This window comes from Cyanistes caeruleus, chromosome Z, assembly GCF_971803275.1.
Source record: "Cyanistes caeruleus chromosome Z, bCyaCae1.hap1.1, whole genome shotgun sequence".
Taxonomy (NCBI): domain Eukaryota; kingdom Metazoa; phylum Chordata; class Aves; order Passeriformes; family Paridae; genus Cyanistes; species Cyanistes caeruleus.
In genome coordinates, this window is record NC_141732.1 from 47250732 (window position 1) to 47268708 (window position 17977).

Genomic DNA, 17977 nt, shown 5'->3' on the forward strand with positions numbered 1-17977 from the left:
ATCAGTTTGTTGCACCTTCAATGAAACTGAAGGCCACTGCAAATACTCAGATATTTCAGTTCATTATAAACTCACCTCCAGTGGCTTGGAATGGCTTCCTTCCAAAAAAAAATAGTACTTGTTGGAAACCTAATTGTAATCCTTTGCAATAAGCACTGAGGAAATATATACATGCAAAATACTCAAATTCCAAGAATTTATCAGTGTGATAAATCAATGTGATGCATTCAGAATCTTGCCACTGATTTAAAAAGAGATGGAATTAAAGCCTGGATACAAGCAATGCAGCATGTGCCACAAAAAATTACCATTTGTGGCAGAAAAACTCAAAATTAACAGTTACATTAATAGGTCAGTGAACACAAATTCCTTGCAGTTAATCAGTGAGGTATTCCCATACACCTGTGGATTACATGTCTCAGAGTGGAGGAGAAAAAGACCAACACTGATGCTGGGATGGGTTTGTATAGTTTTAGAACAGGCATTTTGAGACAATAAGTGTCCATATAATAAATAAACACACATTAAACTATAAATGATATCTTGATTTAAAAAAAAAATAAAAAATGATTACTACAGCAAACAATTCCAGACATACCTAGATCTGTTGAGCATGGCTAAAAACTCCAGTGGATCTAGCTGTATTGGCCTATTTTTATAAATACATTCAAAGCCCCCTCAGTTCTACCCGACAAGCAGCAAAATGAGGTAATGTTCCCTCCTGGGCAGTTTTGACATGAAAACAATGGAATTATATTGTACTTCTCATCAGGTAATTTTTTTACCTGCATTAAAAGGAAAAACTACTACAAAGGATCATTACAAACACAGAACATACTCTTAATGCAAGCACAAATCAGCTATTCCATACAGACTAGAAGTTCGTTGCCCTTGCATCAGACACAAATCCTAAATTTCGATCAATCAATCTAAACTAAACATTTACAGGATAGTTACAATGCAATAGCATTAGTGCAATTAAATTAAATATTACCTAAACAGTTTTCAGTCTTCAGCATTCACTCCTAGCAGAGAAAACTGTGTATGCACATGGAATGCCAGTGAAGTTAACAGGATACATGGATAATCAAGACTGGCAGAGATCTAAAGATGCTTTTTGTTCAGCCTCCCATTCAAAGGAAGTTCAGACATATAGTCAAACCATGCAGTCAGTTGCTCAAGGCTTTGCCCCAGTTTGACTTTGAAAACCTCTCAAGATCAGGGAAGGCACCACTTGACTGAGCTGTCCTGATCAACAAAATCTTTATCTCCATCACTCATCTTTAGCTCTTTTTGTCATGAACTCCTGTGAAGCACTTAGCTGTGCCTTCATTCATCCCCCTCCCATTGGTGCCAGGGCTGCTTCTGGGTACCACTGTTCAGCCTTCCCTCCTCCCAACTTAAAGTCCTAGAAACCACAGCCTCTCCTCCCAGGGCAAGGGCCCCAGCCCCATTACCTCAATGATCTCAGCTGAATTCAGTCCTTGTGGTCACTATCTCTCCCTACACAAGGACTCAGAACTGGTCATGTCAATTTGAGATCTAAGGAGTGCTGAGCAGAGGCAGACAATCTCACCTCAACAGAGTTCTGTCACACATCCCAGGGCAATGCCTGCCAGGGCCTACAGCCACCCCACGGAACTGCTCGCCATCCCATCGTGTAAGGGGTGGCCCAAGACAAGGCATTTATCACTGCTGAAATTCCTGAGGTTCCCATCACCTGCTCCTCTAGTCCATGCAGAGGGCAGACATGCCAGCAGGCACACATCCTACCTCTGACACAGGAACTGGGTGGGAGACAGTGTTGAAAGCCGTGTTCAAGAGGCAGTAAATGAGACCTACTACTCCACTTCACTGCAAATCCAACTATTATTTATTAAAGAAAGTCATGTGGCTTAATTTTTCCTTGGCAAATCCATACTCATGTGTATTAGTCCTAGTAAGAATCACTGAATCAGCTTAAGAACCAAGATTTCCAGAGCTCATCTAGTCAAATCCTCTCATCAAAACTGGTCTGAATCTTCCTCTCTACCAAATCCAGTGAAGTCCTGGAAATCCACAAGGATGGAAGTGACGGAGTTACCATCCCTGGAAGTATTCAAGAAATGACTGGATGTGTCACTTTGGGCTATTGTTTAGCTGACATTATGGTTTTCAGTTAAATACTGGACTTGATGATCTTAAAGGTGTTTTCCAACCTCCATGATTCTGATGGTGAGTCTCTTCCACCTCAGGATATTCCATCAGGAATTATATTCAGGATACACCATCAGCCACACACATAAAAAACCATCCACCCCAAAAACCCCACTGAACACACACACACAGACATGCAAGACAAAGGAAGAAAAAACAAGGTATTGGAAAGGGACCTTGGCTTGTTTTCCCAACTTAGCCAATATAAATGATAAGCATCTGTGTAGCCTTGAGCTTGACTTACAGCAAGATGGCCACAAACTTGCTCTATCATTGCCTCTCAACTGGAAAAGGGGCAAAAAACATGATTAAGGGCTTATGACATAATGACAGGAAGATCACCCAGCAATTACTATTATGGGAAAAACTGACTCAAGCCAAGGAAATTTATTTTTACCAATGGAATCTGAGTAGCATAGTAAGAAATATTAAAAAAAAATCTAGAAACACAATTCCCATCCCCCCCCCCCCCGCCCTTCCCTTCCTTCTGGGGTCAATTTCACTCACTATCAACTTCTGTACCTCTCCCCCCTAAATGGAATAGGGGGTCAGGAAATGAGGTCGCAATCACACTTTCCCCAGCTCCAGCACAAGATCCCAAGTAAACTCAGTAGTACTTCATCAACTGCTCCAGCATGGGCCCCTTCTATGGGGTACAGTTGTTCAGACTGTTCAAATGTGGGTCCTAAGTCTTGCCAGAAAACCTGTTTCAGTGTGAGCTCCTGTCTACAGAGTCCCACTGGTCCTTTCAGGAGCCTGCTCCAACATGGGCTCCTCTCCATGGAGTCACAGCCTTCTCTGAGCATCTAACTGGTCTAGGCTGGGGTTCTCCACCGGCTGCAGGTGGACACCTGCTTTATTATAGACTTCCTTGGGCTGCAACACACACGTCTCTACCACAGTCTTTACCATGGGCTGCAGTGCAATCTCTGCTCCAGCACCCGGAGCATCTTCTCTCCCTCCTTTTGCATCCTGGTGTTTGCAGGGCTGTTTTTCTCATGTTCACACTTCTCTCCTCGGGCTGCTGTTGTGTAGCAGTTTTTCACCTTCTTAAACCTGTCGTCCCCGAGGTGCTGCCACCGTCACTGATGGGCTTGGCCCTGGCCAGTGGCTGGTCCATTTGGAGCCAGCTGGCACTGGCTCTGTCAGACACGAAGAAAAGTTCTGGCAGCTTCTCACAGAGGCCACCCCTGTAACCCTTCTGCTATCACATCCTTGCCATGCAAATCGAATAAAGCATCCTAATGCTAAGAGGGACAAGCATTGCTAATTCAAGGGAGCCAGAGAGAGACTGTCACGGGACTACACCTTCGGATCTGGTCCTGTTCTCCAAAAAAAATTCTATCAAGGTAAGTTAAGCTTCGTAACAGAAAATGATCGCAGGGAGCGCTGAGACCACATTTCCCATCTGTGGTCTCAGAGCCTTTGCCTTCTTTTTAAGGACTCTGCATTCAAACCGATGTTCCTACCAACCCAGGAGTGAGAACACCTGCACATGCCCTCACCGCTTGCGTGCAACATACGCAAACGTCTCAGAGCGACCAGCTTTAAACAAAAACGTTAAAGAAACAACACCCCCTCACGCTGGGCAGTAGCGGCAGCTGCCTTTGCTTCGCTACCGATCTGAAGCCGCGGATCGGCCCCGCCGCCCGTCCCGGCGACCCCTCACCTCGGCCGGGCCGAGCTGGGCCGGGCTCGCTGCGCCTCCGCCACGGCCGCGCCGCCTCCCTCCCGCTGCGCCCGGAACTGGCCGCGCACAGCGCGCATGCGCAGCGCTTGGCGCAGGCGCGGCGGCGGGGCGGCGGGTGTGGCGCTGCCCGGTACCGCTGGCTGCCGCCGCTGCCCGTCACCGGATAATCACAGAACTCATTGGGTTGGAAAACACCCCTTAGGAACATCGAGGGTGCAGCTCTCTCAACGGCAGAGGAAGAGTTTAAGCCGTGTTCTGATGTACTTTGGTAACTGCTGTGCTACTAACTGCTGACCACACATATGAGACGGTGATATTCTCAGTTAAGATTGTTAGTTTAATACAACACAGCACTTCTGTTCCTTAACATCAATGCAACAGACAAGGTGTGAGGCATTTATAACATAAGAATGGCTCTCAGTGAAAATATCTTCAGAAAAATTAACTGTTTTGAAAGAAGTTTGTTTGAAAATGGCTAGGTTATTCTCTAAGGTTAGACTAAGTCCTCTTAAAGTTATCTTCTCTGAGTTGGTTTGAGCTGAAGGTAGTGGAATTCTGACAAATAAGAAACAAAAGTAAATAGATCAGCGTGTCTAGTATTTTTACAGTTTTTTAATTTAAAATGATCAGGGATGTATTGTTTTCAGTTTCACCAACTGAAGCTGTAGGCCGTTTATGGAATTCAAGGAATCCTGCCGCTGCCTGCACTGAATTGCTGGAAACGCATGCACTGCCACTTGCAAGAGGCACTAAAAGCCCAGAAGTGTCTCACTGTATTCTCTTGAGCTGGGTACATGTGTGCAATACAAAGGGGAGATAGTTGGATCCCAGAGAACATGTGGACTGCTTGCTTTATCCGTGACCTCTCTGCAGCAACTGTTTTCATGCAGCACATACAAGCCTTTGTGACACGACTTTTGGCGCGGTACACTCCGGCCAGGATGGGCTCCCGTGTCTGCCTGCTGCTGACATAGCATAAGATGAGGAAAAAGGACCTGTAGGAACTTTCACAAGGATGTATTTCAGTCCATCTCTCAGTGACCATAGGTGATGGCATAAATCCAAAGGCAGTGCTCAGTCTCCTCTGCTCATTCCATGCTTTCTGCTTCATCTAAGGATGTCTTGCTATTGACAGGTTGGTTTGTTCTCGTTTTGTGATTAGTAGTCAGCTGTGAAGGCATATTACTCCACCCATGCAGAACTTACAAGGACTTCAATGCAAATCCAGTTTGACAGCAGAAATGAAAAAGACGTCCATGATTTGTATCCTCACAGGCTATTGAGATTAATAAGATTGGAAGTTGCTTAACTCTTGCCAGGGAGAACTCTGGCATTCATAAGATTAGGGTTGAAATGCCATACTGAACTTCATTCTGTAATAGTCAATAGGTGAAAATTTACTTTGTGTTAGTGCAAGCAAGGCCCTAATGGGGCACATGCAAGTGTGGCATTTTTTGACTGCCTGTACAGCACTTTTCCTTTTATAATTGCCAGGTCGCAGAGCTTGCCTGACAGGTGAAGCATATCTCAGTATCACACTATCCAGGGAAACTTCTCCAGCTGCGTGTTAGCTCCATGTTGTACCCTAGACGTGGGAGCCTTAGTTCCGAGTACATTGCCAAGTCTGCTACTGCCCAAATGAGTATTAGCCACAATGGCTTTCAATTTGATGCAGACTGCAGTGAGATCTCCTGAGAATAAAGGAGCACGTAATAATTTATTTTGGTGCAGACAATTCTGTGTGTGTTGCTACTGTGAAGCATCTTGCTTTGACAAGCAGCTCACCAGAGGTTTCATGCTTGGTGTGAAAGTACCAGGAATATCACATCCATTCTCTGGATTACTTGGCTGTGGTGTGTAATTGCTAGCACTAGTCCTAAGCGCTGAGTTTCGTGCAGGTCATCTAAGGACATTGAAGCACGAGAATACTGAGTGTACATAACATGAATGCTCTCACAAAAGACCCTTGGTAGCTCCAAAGACTCAGTTGTGTCTTGAGACAAAAGGAATCCATTTCATCCTTGTGAAACCATTTGCTGTCCTATAATCTCAATCTGTTTTAATAATATGTTTTTCATGTAGTATCTCAGAAGGAGGAAAAAAGCAGAAGATATCTCTTAAAGAACATACTTAGATTTACAGACACTGCTTTTGGTTGCCTTTCAACTTTCCACTTACAGAGCCTGGCTGTGAAACCAAGGTATGTTTTCTGTAGTAGCCTGAAGTGGTGTCCCCAGCTTTCAAGGTCTTCCATTAAAGTAGGAGAAATACTTGGGGGTTCTGAAGGTAGCATCAGTGTCAAAGTCATAACTGGGTTTGATTCAGAGCAGTTCATGTCAGCTGCAGATTATGCTGAAAAATGCTTTCCCTAGCAAATTCTTGAAATCAGTTTTCCCTTTTGAAAAAAATTTGACACCTTTGAGAAGTGTCTCCAACACAGTTTACTGCTTAACAGTTTACGGTTTACTGCTTAAGTTTACGGTCTTAATATGGCCGATCTGTTATACAGAAAATAATAAAAATATAATTCAGCTAGCTTGTATTAGGCTGCCAAATAGGATTACCACCCTCCATTTTGTGTGACATGAGTTCTTGACAAGATCAGCAAATCTGTGAAAACTGCCCTGTTCTCTGGCTTGTGAATTTTCTTCCAGGAAAAAAACTAGGCAGGAGTCCTTGTCTACAGTTACACTTTTTCTAGAATATTCTAAGTTGTTTTATTATGGGACCATCTAATCCCATGATGCTCTCCAAGAAAGGCATTTCAAGAATGCCTTTTTGCAAGAAGGTTCTTTTGGCAGCATTTGTAATGTGCTGTGAGGTCTCCCAGTGAAGGTTACTATGCAAATGAAAATCATACAGTAATAGCACTAATAATGGCCTAATCTGCATATCTCATTTCTTACATGGAATTTTATCCAGACCAGAAAGCAATTCTAGCTTTAATCATGAAGCAGAGGAGTAATGAAAGTTCCCATTAAGAATATATTGCAGAAATCAATAGCAGCAAAGCCGACCACTATTGAAATATACTTACTTTAAATCTCTTGAGCCTGATAATGAAATAGTTTTAGCAAATGGACCTGCCTAGTCAGCTATGTCTTTAGCTGTTATAACTAAGAAGGCTTATTTAAAATGCATTCAACTTTCAAATGCAGCTGCTTTTACTCCAAACAGTAGTCAGCTATGAAGGGCCATCACTCCACCCTAGCAGAGCTTACATGGACTTCAGTGCAAATCCAGTGTGAGGGCAAAAGTTTTTTTCCTCACAGGCTACTGAGAAGAATGAGTGGAAATTGCTTAACTCCCACCAGGGAGAACTTTGCAACTCACAAGATTAGTCTTGAAATGCGATGCTGAACTTTATCCTGTAGGAGTTCACAGATAAAAACTCCCTTTGTATTAGTGCAAGCAAGGACCGTGGCATTTTTTTACTGCCTGTACAGCTTTACTGAAGGGTAATGTAGAAAGTTTGAGGCATATTTCTGGCAAAGGCTAATTGCTACCACTGTTGAATGGTTTCAGTTTCCCATTGATTGTATCAAGTGGCAGAGAGTTTTTAAATAGATAGAAGAGTTTTTGGCATCAGTATTCACTCTCAGGCTCATGGATCCTACAAACCCCATCAATTTATATATGCATAAATGAAAATGAATAGCTAGTGGAGTGATAAAACTGAAATTAGGACCTCACCAGAGAACGGTTTCGTACTCTATACAACTACATCTGATTTTATTAAATCAGTGGCAGCAGCATCTACAATATTAGAGAGAAGTCACCCCCTTGTTCTGGAATACTCTAACAAATTTATGTCCCACACAAAGTGGAAATACTTTTGACACAGTATAGAACTCAATCCTTACTTCCACAATGGGCACACCAGTACAGATGGATCCTTCTAGTGTTGGATAACATAACTTTGAAAATACGCAGTGGGGCCAAACATTGCTAGTGGGAGCAGGTGATGAACACTTCAAGTAAACTGCAGGCAGATTGTGCTGATGTTCCTTTGCACAATCCAGGTCTAACTTTGTAGGTGGTTCATCTTTGTACTCACATGGGCGACAATGGATGAGCTACACTGTGAACAGCCAAGGGCGATAACTATAGTAATAAGTATATGAAGAATAAGTATATATATATATATATATATATATATAGTATAAGTAATGAAGCTGAACCTCACTAGACTCCAGAATCACAAACTGCATTCTAATTTCACTTTCATGATGCAGCACAGCAAAACCTAAGGAGGATTCAAGGAGTGAAGTTAAGGATGTGGTTTGGATTGTTATATGCCTCTACTTTTTTTCTTTAAATGAACATCAGCTAATGTCACAAAACTACAAGAAGACTTCTCAGGAGTGATGACAAATAGATGAGTACTCCAGTTGTTGTCATAGAGATTAACAAGATTATTCATTTGTTTAGATTTACTCAGTGTGTGTTTGCAAGTCATGATGTGACTTCAGCAAGACCAGGGAAAAGGATCATTCCCTTAGTGGTGAGGCTGCACCTTGAATCCTGTGTTCAGTTTTGGGCCCCTCCTTCACTACAGAACAGACATTGTGCTGGAGCATGTATCCAGAGAAGGGGAACAAAGCTGCTGGAGGTCCTGGAGAACAAAATATACAAGGAGCACTTGAGGGAGCTGGGCTTGTTTAGCCTGGAGACAATGAGCTGGAGGGGAGAATGTATTGCTTTCTAGAGCTTCCCTGAAAGATTTGCAAGACTCCTGGCATCCGTTTTCCTAAGAATCATTGCACCTTTTTACCCTAGTCTCTCAAGGATTTACTTGAGGTGGAGATGCAAGGACAGAATATTGATGAAGTGATGGGAAACCATTGATCTTGCCCTATGTGTGTATATATATATATATATATATATATATATATATATATGCATATATATAATTTATTTTCTACACACACACACTCATATATTAGTATGTATTTGCAGTCTGAAGCAGACAGAATGTATAGATTTGGTATATTTATAACATATTTAAAATATGTTGTCTGAGGAGCAGATAAATGGAGAATGGGTGAGGCAGCAGAGCACTGAAAGGTTAAAATTGCAGTAAAACAGGGTAGCATGTTTTTTGCATTTTTGCATCTTTTGGAAAGCTGGGAAGTTTTTATTGGAAATTGTAAATATATGTAAGTGTCTGGAATTGATGTCACATGGTGATGAAAAGTATTCTGAGAGGAAATTCATTGTTCATTGAGGGGTGCCTACCATTAGGAGTGTAAATGATGTACACCTGCTTACTACTAAAATCTATTGAATTCAGTGGACCACAAAGAGCTTATATGGAAGAACATCTGAATTCTGTATGTCAAATCAGAATATACAGGTTGCAGATACACTGATTCCCTTCCATCACCTGGTAAAACATGTCCACTCATCTTAATTGTATTTTGTTCCCCCTATGACTTCATAAAAACTACTTCTAGCTTCCTCACTATGCTTGATTACTGGCTGACTCCCATATGTTGAGCAATCATACTTTACAACTTTCTCATATGTGAAAGTTGCTATTTCTGATTCATATGATTTTTGTTTAGATTTCTGAAATGTGCCTATGAAGCTCCTAAGGCCAGACTTCTGAAAATACATATGTATTATATTCCTTAAACTTTGCAAAGTTCTCTCAAATGCCACATATGTCAAATAATTTCTTATTGATTGTTGAACTAGCTCTGTATTTCAGTTTCTCCGTTCTCCAGTACTACTTTTGCTTACATGCTTTTTTCTATTTCTTAATTTTTTCTATTTTTTCAGGGCCAAACTTTTGTCTCACTGTGTTTAACTGCTTTCAACCTTCATGCCTTATCTGTTTTTCCCTGGTTAAATAATTTAGTCTCTTTATTTCCATTTGCCATCCATAAAGTTGGGATAAAACTGCTTTCTGAATCAGTGAGGGCATAATCATTAAATCATTAAAGATGAGGACAGCTAAGACCCAGTGGCTGTATGAGTACTTATCACTGATTTAAAAATCTATTTTTCACCAAGGTAATATTAAGCCATTTCAGATTCTCACTCATTTCTGGTGATGCTGGGAATAAAGAAGATTTGGCTCGTTTATGGCTCTCACAATAAAAGTGTGAGGATAGTGTAGTCTTGTACCTTTCTGATACTCTTGTAATGAAGCTATAGAATAACATAAGTATTCCGTGACCAAGATGTGGTGGTCATCTTATGCGTAAATTCCTGAATTGGATAATGATCAACTTACATAACTAATAGTGGTGTATTGGGTTTGCATGGCCAGATTTTTGGTAGTGGGGGCCACAGGGTTTGCTCTTGTGAGAAGCTCCTGGAAGCTTTCTCCATGTTTCGCAGAGCCAAAGCCAGCCAGCTCCAAGATGGATGTGCCACTGGCCAAGATTGGGGCAATTAGAAATAGTCCGAACATCTCTGTGATAACAGATTTAAAAAGGAAAATAGAAGTTGTTGTGCAGATATAATTGCAGCTAGAGAAGAGACTAGAGAGAACATATGATAGGAGCAACTCTGCGGACACCAAGGTCAGTGCAGAAGGAGGGACAGGAGGTGCTCCGGCAGGCTGCTGCCACCAGAAGAACCTGATGCAGAGTCAAGATGGTCAAGAGTCAAGATGATATAATTGCTTTATACTTAACTGAGTGCTAATGGGGTAATTTCCTGTCAGGCCAGAAACTGAGAACACTAATTTCGGTGAAGTTACTCCCTAATATCTCCCTTGGACATGTGATCAGACTGTCCTGACTATGTCTGGGGAAATCCAAAACAAGTTCTCTGAACTTAGTCATTACACAGCTGTGAACAGAGTACAGAATTCTAATTTATTTCTTTGACTAACAAGCATTTACTCTAGAGGCACCACCATTGTGAGGAAATAAACCCCTAAATACTTCCTTTTAGGTCTTTCAACAAGACTTTTCCACTCTCAATGAATTTCATAATGTGTCCCTAGAAGCTACTAAATTTTTTTTTTAACCTTTTATACTGTAATGTTGTGCATAGCCAAGACCCCTTTTTGCGTTTATCTTCTGTTGTTATTACTACATCCCTCTGAGGTGACTAGTGGTGAGTTATAAATTGTTTTATATTGTTTCCTAAATCATGCAGTCCTTGGTCTTGCAAATCTTTTCTGTTGATAAGGGGATTTATATGTTTCCATCTGAAGTGCTTATTTTCCATTTGATTTGTGATTAAAAATTGACAATAAGACCTCAAAACAGGCTCACATTTGGCTCAGGCTCATTGGCATTTGTTCATCCTATGTAGCTAACCAAAGAAAGCCAATCCTGACATAGAATTCTGCCATTAGGTCCTGGCAGCTGGAGTGGCATTACAAAACTTAGACATATTCCTTGTATGTGTAAGATCAGCTATAGGCTTATTTTAACTTTTGGCTTAGGTTCAGGTCATTGCAATCAATATCTGGCTTGGATCAAGATTGCCTATGATTTTTTTTGTATTGTCTGCCTAAGAAAAGATCTCAATTATAGAGAAATTCAGACTGATGATACATTTAAAAGGCATAGTAGTTTCATTTATAGCCAGTAATATTAGCTTTTTTAGTTCATTGCTTTTTTTGCGATATTTAGAAACAAGACCTATTTAAGCATCAGTGAGACTTGGGTCACGAAATTTGAACTTCAAATACAAATTCATAACAGCCATGTTTGAAATATTGAAGACAACGCTATATCCAAATGAGCTGGGAAACAGTTTTTTGGGGTTTTTTTTGTGGCATGAGACATGTCTGCTTTGTTTGAGAAGACAGTACAGAAAGGCAGCAATTCCTTCCAGTCATGTGTGGAATCACCAATGGTGCAGCTATGAAATACAGATCCTGCTAGGTCAGATGTGATGCTGCACTAACACATCTATGCTGTATACACAGTTAGCTGTATAGTAAGCAGAAATGTTGGCTTGTGTTCCATTTAAGTCAGGGATCTGGGATCAGTGCATCATGTGTCACAGCTTGATGCAGGTAGAGATCTGAACACAGGGACTGGTGCCTTCCAGGAAGCCTAAAGTTGTATCGGTTACTTTAGCACACGTAAAAAGTGCAAGCATTTTGCAAGAGTTGATTACGTGAACATTTAGGTTGTTAAACACCTCTAAGAATATACCTTAAATGTCTCTTATTTTCCAGCAGCTGGTTAATTATTTCCTGGTAAACCTTGTTTAAGCAGTACTGGATAGCATTTATAGATAATTACCTCCACCTTTGTAACTCTGTAGTTCTTTAAGCTAGTGTCTTTGCACACCCATATGCACATAATTACATCCATCTGCTATAATGAGATCAAAGAATGTTTATTTTAACTGTTAATCCAAAATAAAGCCAATAGTTGCACCAGTTTGTCACTTAACAGCTCCAGATAATTATTTGATTCTGCTCCTGTCAGCCAAGGATTATATTTGGAATTCATGAAATTTTTAGATTTTTAATTCATAGCTGTAATTGCATCTCAACCCCTTCAGCTTGAATACAAATGCTGCGTTTGGGTTTTTTTGTTGTTTAAAAATCAACATTGCTTCACAACTAACAAACAGTAAACAATTTCCTTTTCCAAATTTGAGCCTGAATCAGCAGATGTTTCTGACTAATGATTACTCAACCGAGTTAAGTAGCTAAAAGTTAAGTAGCTAAAAAGACTTAGAATGCATTAAGTTAGGCAATAGAAGCATTTGCACTGTGACAGTGGTAGGTCTTATATGAAAACAGCTTGTAGTGGTTCAGTCCCATTTTAAATCAAGAGGACAAATAATTTTCTCCAAATACAGAATAAATAAGTCAGTATAGAAGGACTCCAGAGAACAATCCAGCTCCATTCCTTCCAGTAGAATCCCAAGCTAGGAAGATGATGCTCTGTCAGATTGGTCCTGACAGCTGGAAGCACAGTGCATCAAGCTCGGTGGTGGTCCAGCATCTCTGCCCCTGCTCACATGCATTTTTCTTACTCGAGAACAAAGTTTTAAACTTGCCAGAATCAGCTTTGGTGCGTTTATGGACTCAACAGGAGTTCTTACATTTGCTGGTTTGCCTAAGGTTATTGGAAGATACGTGAAGTTTCAGATACGCACACCAGAATTTTAAAACATGGATATTCATTTATATTTCAAGTCACGTTGTAACTTGTGGAGTTGTCACAAACTGTATTCATCCTTTTCAATTCTTAGCACTGATTTTGTCAATTAGGGCTTACAACATCTTTAAGTAAAGGAAGATGCAGCTCAGTAGTTCCGAAGCAATTATTAAATCATGCTAAACTTTGGACAACGTGCGCTCATTGCCGAAATGAAAAGAGAGAAGATAGAAATCGTGGTCTTCTGGAGAGGTCAAATGAGGACATTAGCCGGAGGACTCGGCGCGCCATCTCTTGGTGGCACCTGGAAGGCGCGGGGAGGGTGTTCTCGGAAAGGACTGCTGTGCTGTGTCCAGCAACCCAATGATGGGTTATCACCGCAAGGATTGTCAAAATGTAGAAAATGTATTAAAAATATTTATATATTTATATATAATAAGTTGATATATAAATAAATAAAATAAATAGATACTGTGATTTGTCATATAATTACATAAAATATATACAAATATTTTTATAAATTAATAATTTGACACATAAATATATGTTAAAAATATAATTATCGGACTAAATGAGTTTTCAACGGGCCGAAAGTTATCTTCCAGCAGTTTTTGACGAGTTTACGGCTGTTGGAAAATAGTCCTCTGACGAACGTCAGCACCGTGATTTAGAAATTCACAGTAAATCACTTCATCTCCTCAGTGGCATACTCCCGTGGCAGGAATCCCCACGTTATCTCCGGCAGTACGGAGGAGATACGGAAATGTCTGAGGCAGTAACCGTGTTTTAGGAGACTCCCAGCCCGTTACAGGTAGAAATAGCAGCTGCCTCTACAAACGTGTTGAAGAATCCCGTCTGTTATTTTCTGCCTGCTGTGTGCCCATCATCCCCTGCCATCCCCGTTCAAGCCAGGCATTGCCTTGCTGTCCTCGTCTCTCAGTTTTTGCGAGGGGACTGCTCGGGGCCGTTCCGGAGGTCTTCGTTGCTGTGGCAGAGCTGTCGCCAAGGCCCGGCCCCGCGAGCAGCGGCCAGCAGCGGGCCCGGCGCGTGGCGCCACCGCGGCCGCCCCGTAACCTGTTACTTTAAGGGAGGACGGGGCGGGCGGAGGGGGCGGGGCGAGGGCGGGGCCGCGCGGTGGAGCTTGCGCATCATTGGCTGTCGCTCCGCGCCGGAGCCGCCCCCCGCACTTACTACTGTGTCCCTCGCTCGGTGTCAGTCAGGCGCGCGGTGCGCATGCGCGGCGGGCGCTGCGCTGGCCGGCGGGGTTGGGGCGAGCGCTGGGGCTGCCGCGGGCGGGGAGCGGGAGCGCGGGGAGAGGGAGCAGGAGCGTGGGGAGCCGGAGCCGCGAGCCAGAGCCGGCAGCCGCCGCCGCAGCCGGCCGGAGCAGCAAAACAGAGGATGCCTGCCGCCCGCTCGCCGCTTTTCTGCGCGCCCGCCATCTCCTCCACGTCCTCATGAATTAGGGCTGCGCGGTGGGGGTGGGGGACGGCAGCGAGCGTCCCGGCGGAACCGGCGACCCAGGCATGGCCGGCTCGGTGAGTGAGTAGCGCGGGTCTCCTCCGGCCCTCCGCCCCGCGCTGCCCGGCGCCGCCGGGAAGGGGCTGCTGGCGTGACCGGGAATTTCTCTTCGCATGCGGCTTTCCCTTGCCTCCCGCTGCTGCCGGCGGCGGCGCGGCGCGCGCACGCACTCGGAGGGAGCCGCGGTCCTGCCGCCGCAGCGCGGGCAGCGAGCGCGGAGGCACCGAGGACAGGACGGAGCGTCCCTGACAGCGGCCCCCGGGTCGCCTCCCCGCGCTCTCCCGGTGACACCGAGAGCTGTCCTACGCCCTCGCCTGCGGGGCCGTTTTTTTGTTGTTGCAGCGGTGCCTTGCTGGTTTTGCCAGCTCTCCCCCCGCCAAATCCTTTCTGCCGTGTTGATGGTACGGCTGTGTCCGTGTGTGCCCGTACTGCCCGCGATGTGTCCGGTTCCCCCCGGCCGCCAGCCCTGTCTCCGCTTGTCGGGGCGCTCACCGGCCGCTCCCCGCCTCTTCCCCCGCAGTGTGCCGTCCAGGTGAAGCTGGAGCTGGGACACCGAGCCCAGGTCAGGAAGAAACCCACCGTGGAGGGCTTCACCCACGACTGGATGGTGTTTGTCAGAGGGCCTGAGCACAGCAACATTCAGCACTTTGTGGAGAAAGTCATCTTTCACCTGCACGAGAGCTTCCCCAGGCCGAAAAGAGGTAGTGGGGTCTCCCCTGGGATGAGCGCTTGGAGGCGGCCCGGAGCGGGCGCAGGCGGTGGGTCTCTGCCGGTCTCGGTGGAGAACAAAAGCGGCCGCCAGTGCGGTGGTGGGCTGCTGGGGCTCTCTCCCGCCGCTTGTAGGGATGTCTGGGGTCGGGAGGGGCTCCTCTCTGCCCTTTCACGCACTTGCTGCCGCGGGGATGTTCACTCGCCGTTGCCTGTGGTCGTAGAGCTTGGTCCGGCCGTGGGTCTGGGTCCCGACTCCTTCTAGACTCTCGGTGGCGGGTGGCACGGAGTTAGCTTCTGTCCCAGCGTAGGTCCTCACTGGCGATTTTTGCCCACGTGTTACTTTCTTCTGGCTGGTGGTGTTCTCTCCCGATGTCCTTTATGACTGGAATGCCTGTACACGTGTTGCTGTTGCAGTTTTGGTACTTGTGTTTGGATTCCCTCAACACCCTGCTTGTCCATCTCCAGGGCTTCATCTTTTCGTGAGTACATAAAAAAAGTCTCATAAGGTGTGTATGTGTGGTGCATTTGTACCCATGCAGATTTGGCTGGGAGAAGTGTAAGAAGCCTTCTCTTTTCAGATCTGTTTCATGAGCTGTTGCTAGTCCTGATTATTGTAGTGGGATTGGTTGAGGTAATAGTACAAATAAAAGACGTGAGCAGGTTTATTTATCTATACAGGCACAATGCTTAGAGTTATCTTTCATTTGATCGGCAGTCTTTTTTGGCATCTGGTGCTTCTCCAGTTCCTTAGAACAACATAGTCCTAAATCCTGTCTGCTTGGAGTTTGGGGGGATAAATTGAATGTTTGTGGAGGAAAAGACAGGAAAATTTTGAGTGTTGAAATAAAAAAGCTTTGCTTTGTGGCTGATAAAACCATGTAGTTTGATTTAACATTTCTCAGTTGGAAATACCAAGCTGTGACATTTTTTTATGTCAATGGCTGTGTTTTCTCTAGAACAATCTCCTTCCCTTAAGCATCAGAGTGTAAGACTTGCAGTATTTCAGCTCCAGAGTTTATCTTCTGAAGCAGAGGCTATTAATTCCCTTTTATTTTACTACCGTCAGTGTACTTCTTGGGTCTATTTAAATGTGTGCCGTACTATACAAACAGTTTTCAGTGAATTGTGTGAGAAGCTTCAGTATTACTGTTGGATTAAATTGCTCAGCTTGTCCTGGCAAGTCTTCCTCTTGCTTTCTTCTATTTCTTGTGCAAAAAACATGACTTTAAGTCAATCTAAATAGTTTGGAAGTAAAACTCCTGAGAACAGGTCTAGATAGCCTAAATAGCTGAGATAGTATTATTCATATTCAGTGAATTAGATGATGTATTGTATGAAATCAGTAGTAGAAAGTGTGCTTAATGCTTGAAGACAGGTCTGCATAGGAGTTGTTGGTGGTCCTCTCTGCTTTTATTGTTTCTGCTATATTTGTTTACTTGCTGTCTGGCCTCAGGGAATGTGAGTCTGTTGTTTGAATTTGGTTGCTAGGTGTGATGTGGAGCTTGCTAATAAGAATATAGTTCAGGACTTTTGCAAGTGAGGGATACATAATTTGCTACTTGTTTTGTGTCTCCAGCTACTGAGTTCAGTTATGCAGTCATTTAAGTAATTTTTTTCAAAGTGTTTATTTCGGAGTTTTGTTTGTATGCGTCATTTTCATGATGTGGCAACTGCTGGGAAGGATGCTCTTCTATATAGCTTGTGGAAGGATTTGTTGTACAGTGTTTGTACCTGCCTTGGATTGTAGTAGAACTCTGCAGCCACTCTCATTCAGCAGATTATAACTTGGCTGGCAGGCATTCTATTCACTTCTGTGCTTTGCTTAGCCTCCTGCAGCTGTTGATGCTGAAGAAATTTCAGATCCTTGAAATCACATTGGGGGAATGATCCGTGCATGAATTACCTGGAATATTTTTTGCTGTTGTAGTGTTTAAAAGGGTGGTGGAAATGTGTGCCTTGTAAATGGGAGCAGTTTGTCTTTCCAATTTAGAAGTACTGTTAACATTTTTTACTGAAGTATTCTAAGGTGTTTTTTTGATTCTTTTGTAAATCACTGCTACCAGTTTGGTTTGATTCCTCAAGTGTTGCATATTTAGTAGAAATGATACGCATGTTTGTAGTGTTAGTCAAACTGCCTGTTTTCCATTGCTTTGTCTGCAGTTATATAGTTCATTATTTTAGCATAGGATAACTTACCGCTTGGAGATATTTGCTAATTTCACAAACTTTTCCTGAGCCATGAGGGTTTTTAGCATGCTGAAATTAGGTGTATAAGACTAATCAGAAGCAAGTGCTAGAATACTGGCTAGTCATAATAACAGCTAGTTGTCTGATAAGTTTTATCTCTGCATTTCTGATAAGAGTGGCTGCTCTAAGATGTATGCCTGCTAGGAAAAAATTTAGTTCATTAGGTCAATCTGTAAAGCTCAAGGATCAATTTGAAAATGATAACAAGCTAAGATAGGTGTTATTAACTCATAAAGTACTTCTGTTGCTAGATCACTTTTAATTAGGGACGCAGCAATTCCAGCTACCAGGGGAGGCAAGAGAGATAAATTATTGCCAGGTCATTTGCTTTGCAAATTTATGAGAATAGCTGGATAAACTGTCAGTTTGCCAGCTACAGCTATGGCTTTGCTTATCTGTTTATGCTAGAAATTTTGGAAATAATAGATGTTGGCAGTGAGTTTGCAAAGGTGTGTCCAAGTGTTTGTTCTGCTAATAGTTGGTACAGAGCAAGCAGGGTCCTGTATCCCAAAGTTGCGTTAGTTTT

The 17977-nt window shown here is 43.3% G+C and overlaps 2 protein-coding genes across 4 annotated transcripts in view; one reads left to right on the plus strand and one right to left on the minus strand.

The window, feature by feature from the left end:
• The window catches only part of FOCAD (focadhesin), a 93361-nt gene extending 88599 nt beyond the window's left edge, over positions 1-4762 (minus strand). Inside the window, exon 1 of one of the 2 annotated variants that reach the window (XM_023943533.2) lies at positions 3866-4762. The gene's annotated coding sequence lies outside the window, so the exon portion shown is untranslated. Of the gene's footprint in view, positions 1-27; positions 1849-3865 lie in introns of those variants that run through there. The other variant, XM_086868029.1, reaches the window with a different exon arrangement.
• Positions 4763-14193: 9431 nt separating this feature from the next.
• Positions 14194-17977, plus strand: part of MLLT3 (MLLT3 super elongation complex subunit) — a 114414-nt gene continuing 110630 nt past the window's right edge. The window contains exons 1-2 of one of the 2 annotated variants that reach the window (XM_086868031.1): positions 14194-14510; positions 15014-15194. In XM_086868031.1, coding sequence (XP_086724157.1) covers positions 14499-14510; positions 15014-15194 — 193 coding nt within the window. In that variant the 5' untranslated portion in view covers positions 14194-14498. The remainder of the gene's footprint in view (positions 14511-15013; positions 15195-17977) is intronic. The other variant, XM_086868032.1, reaches the window with a different exon arrangement.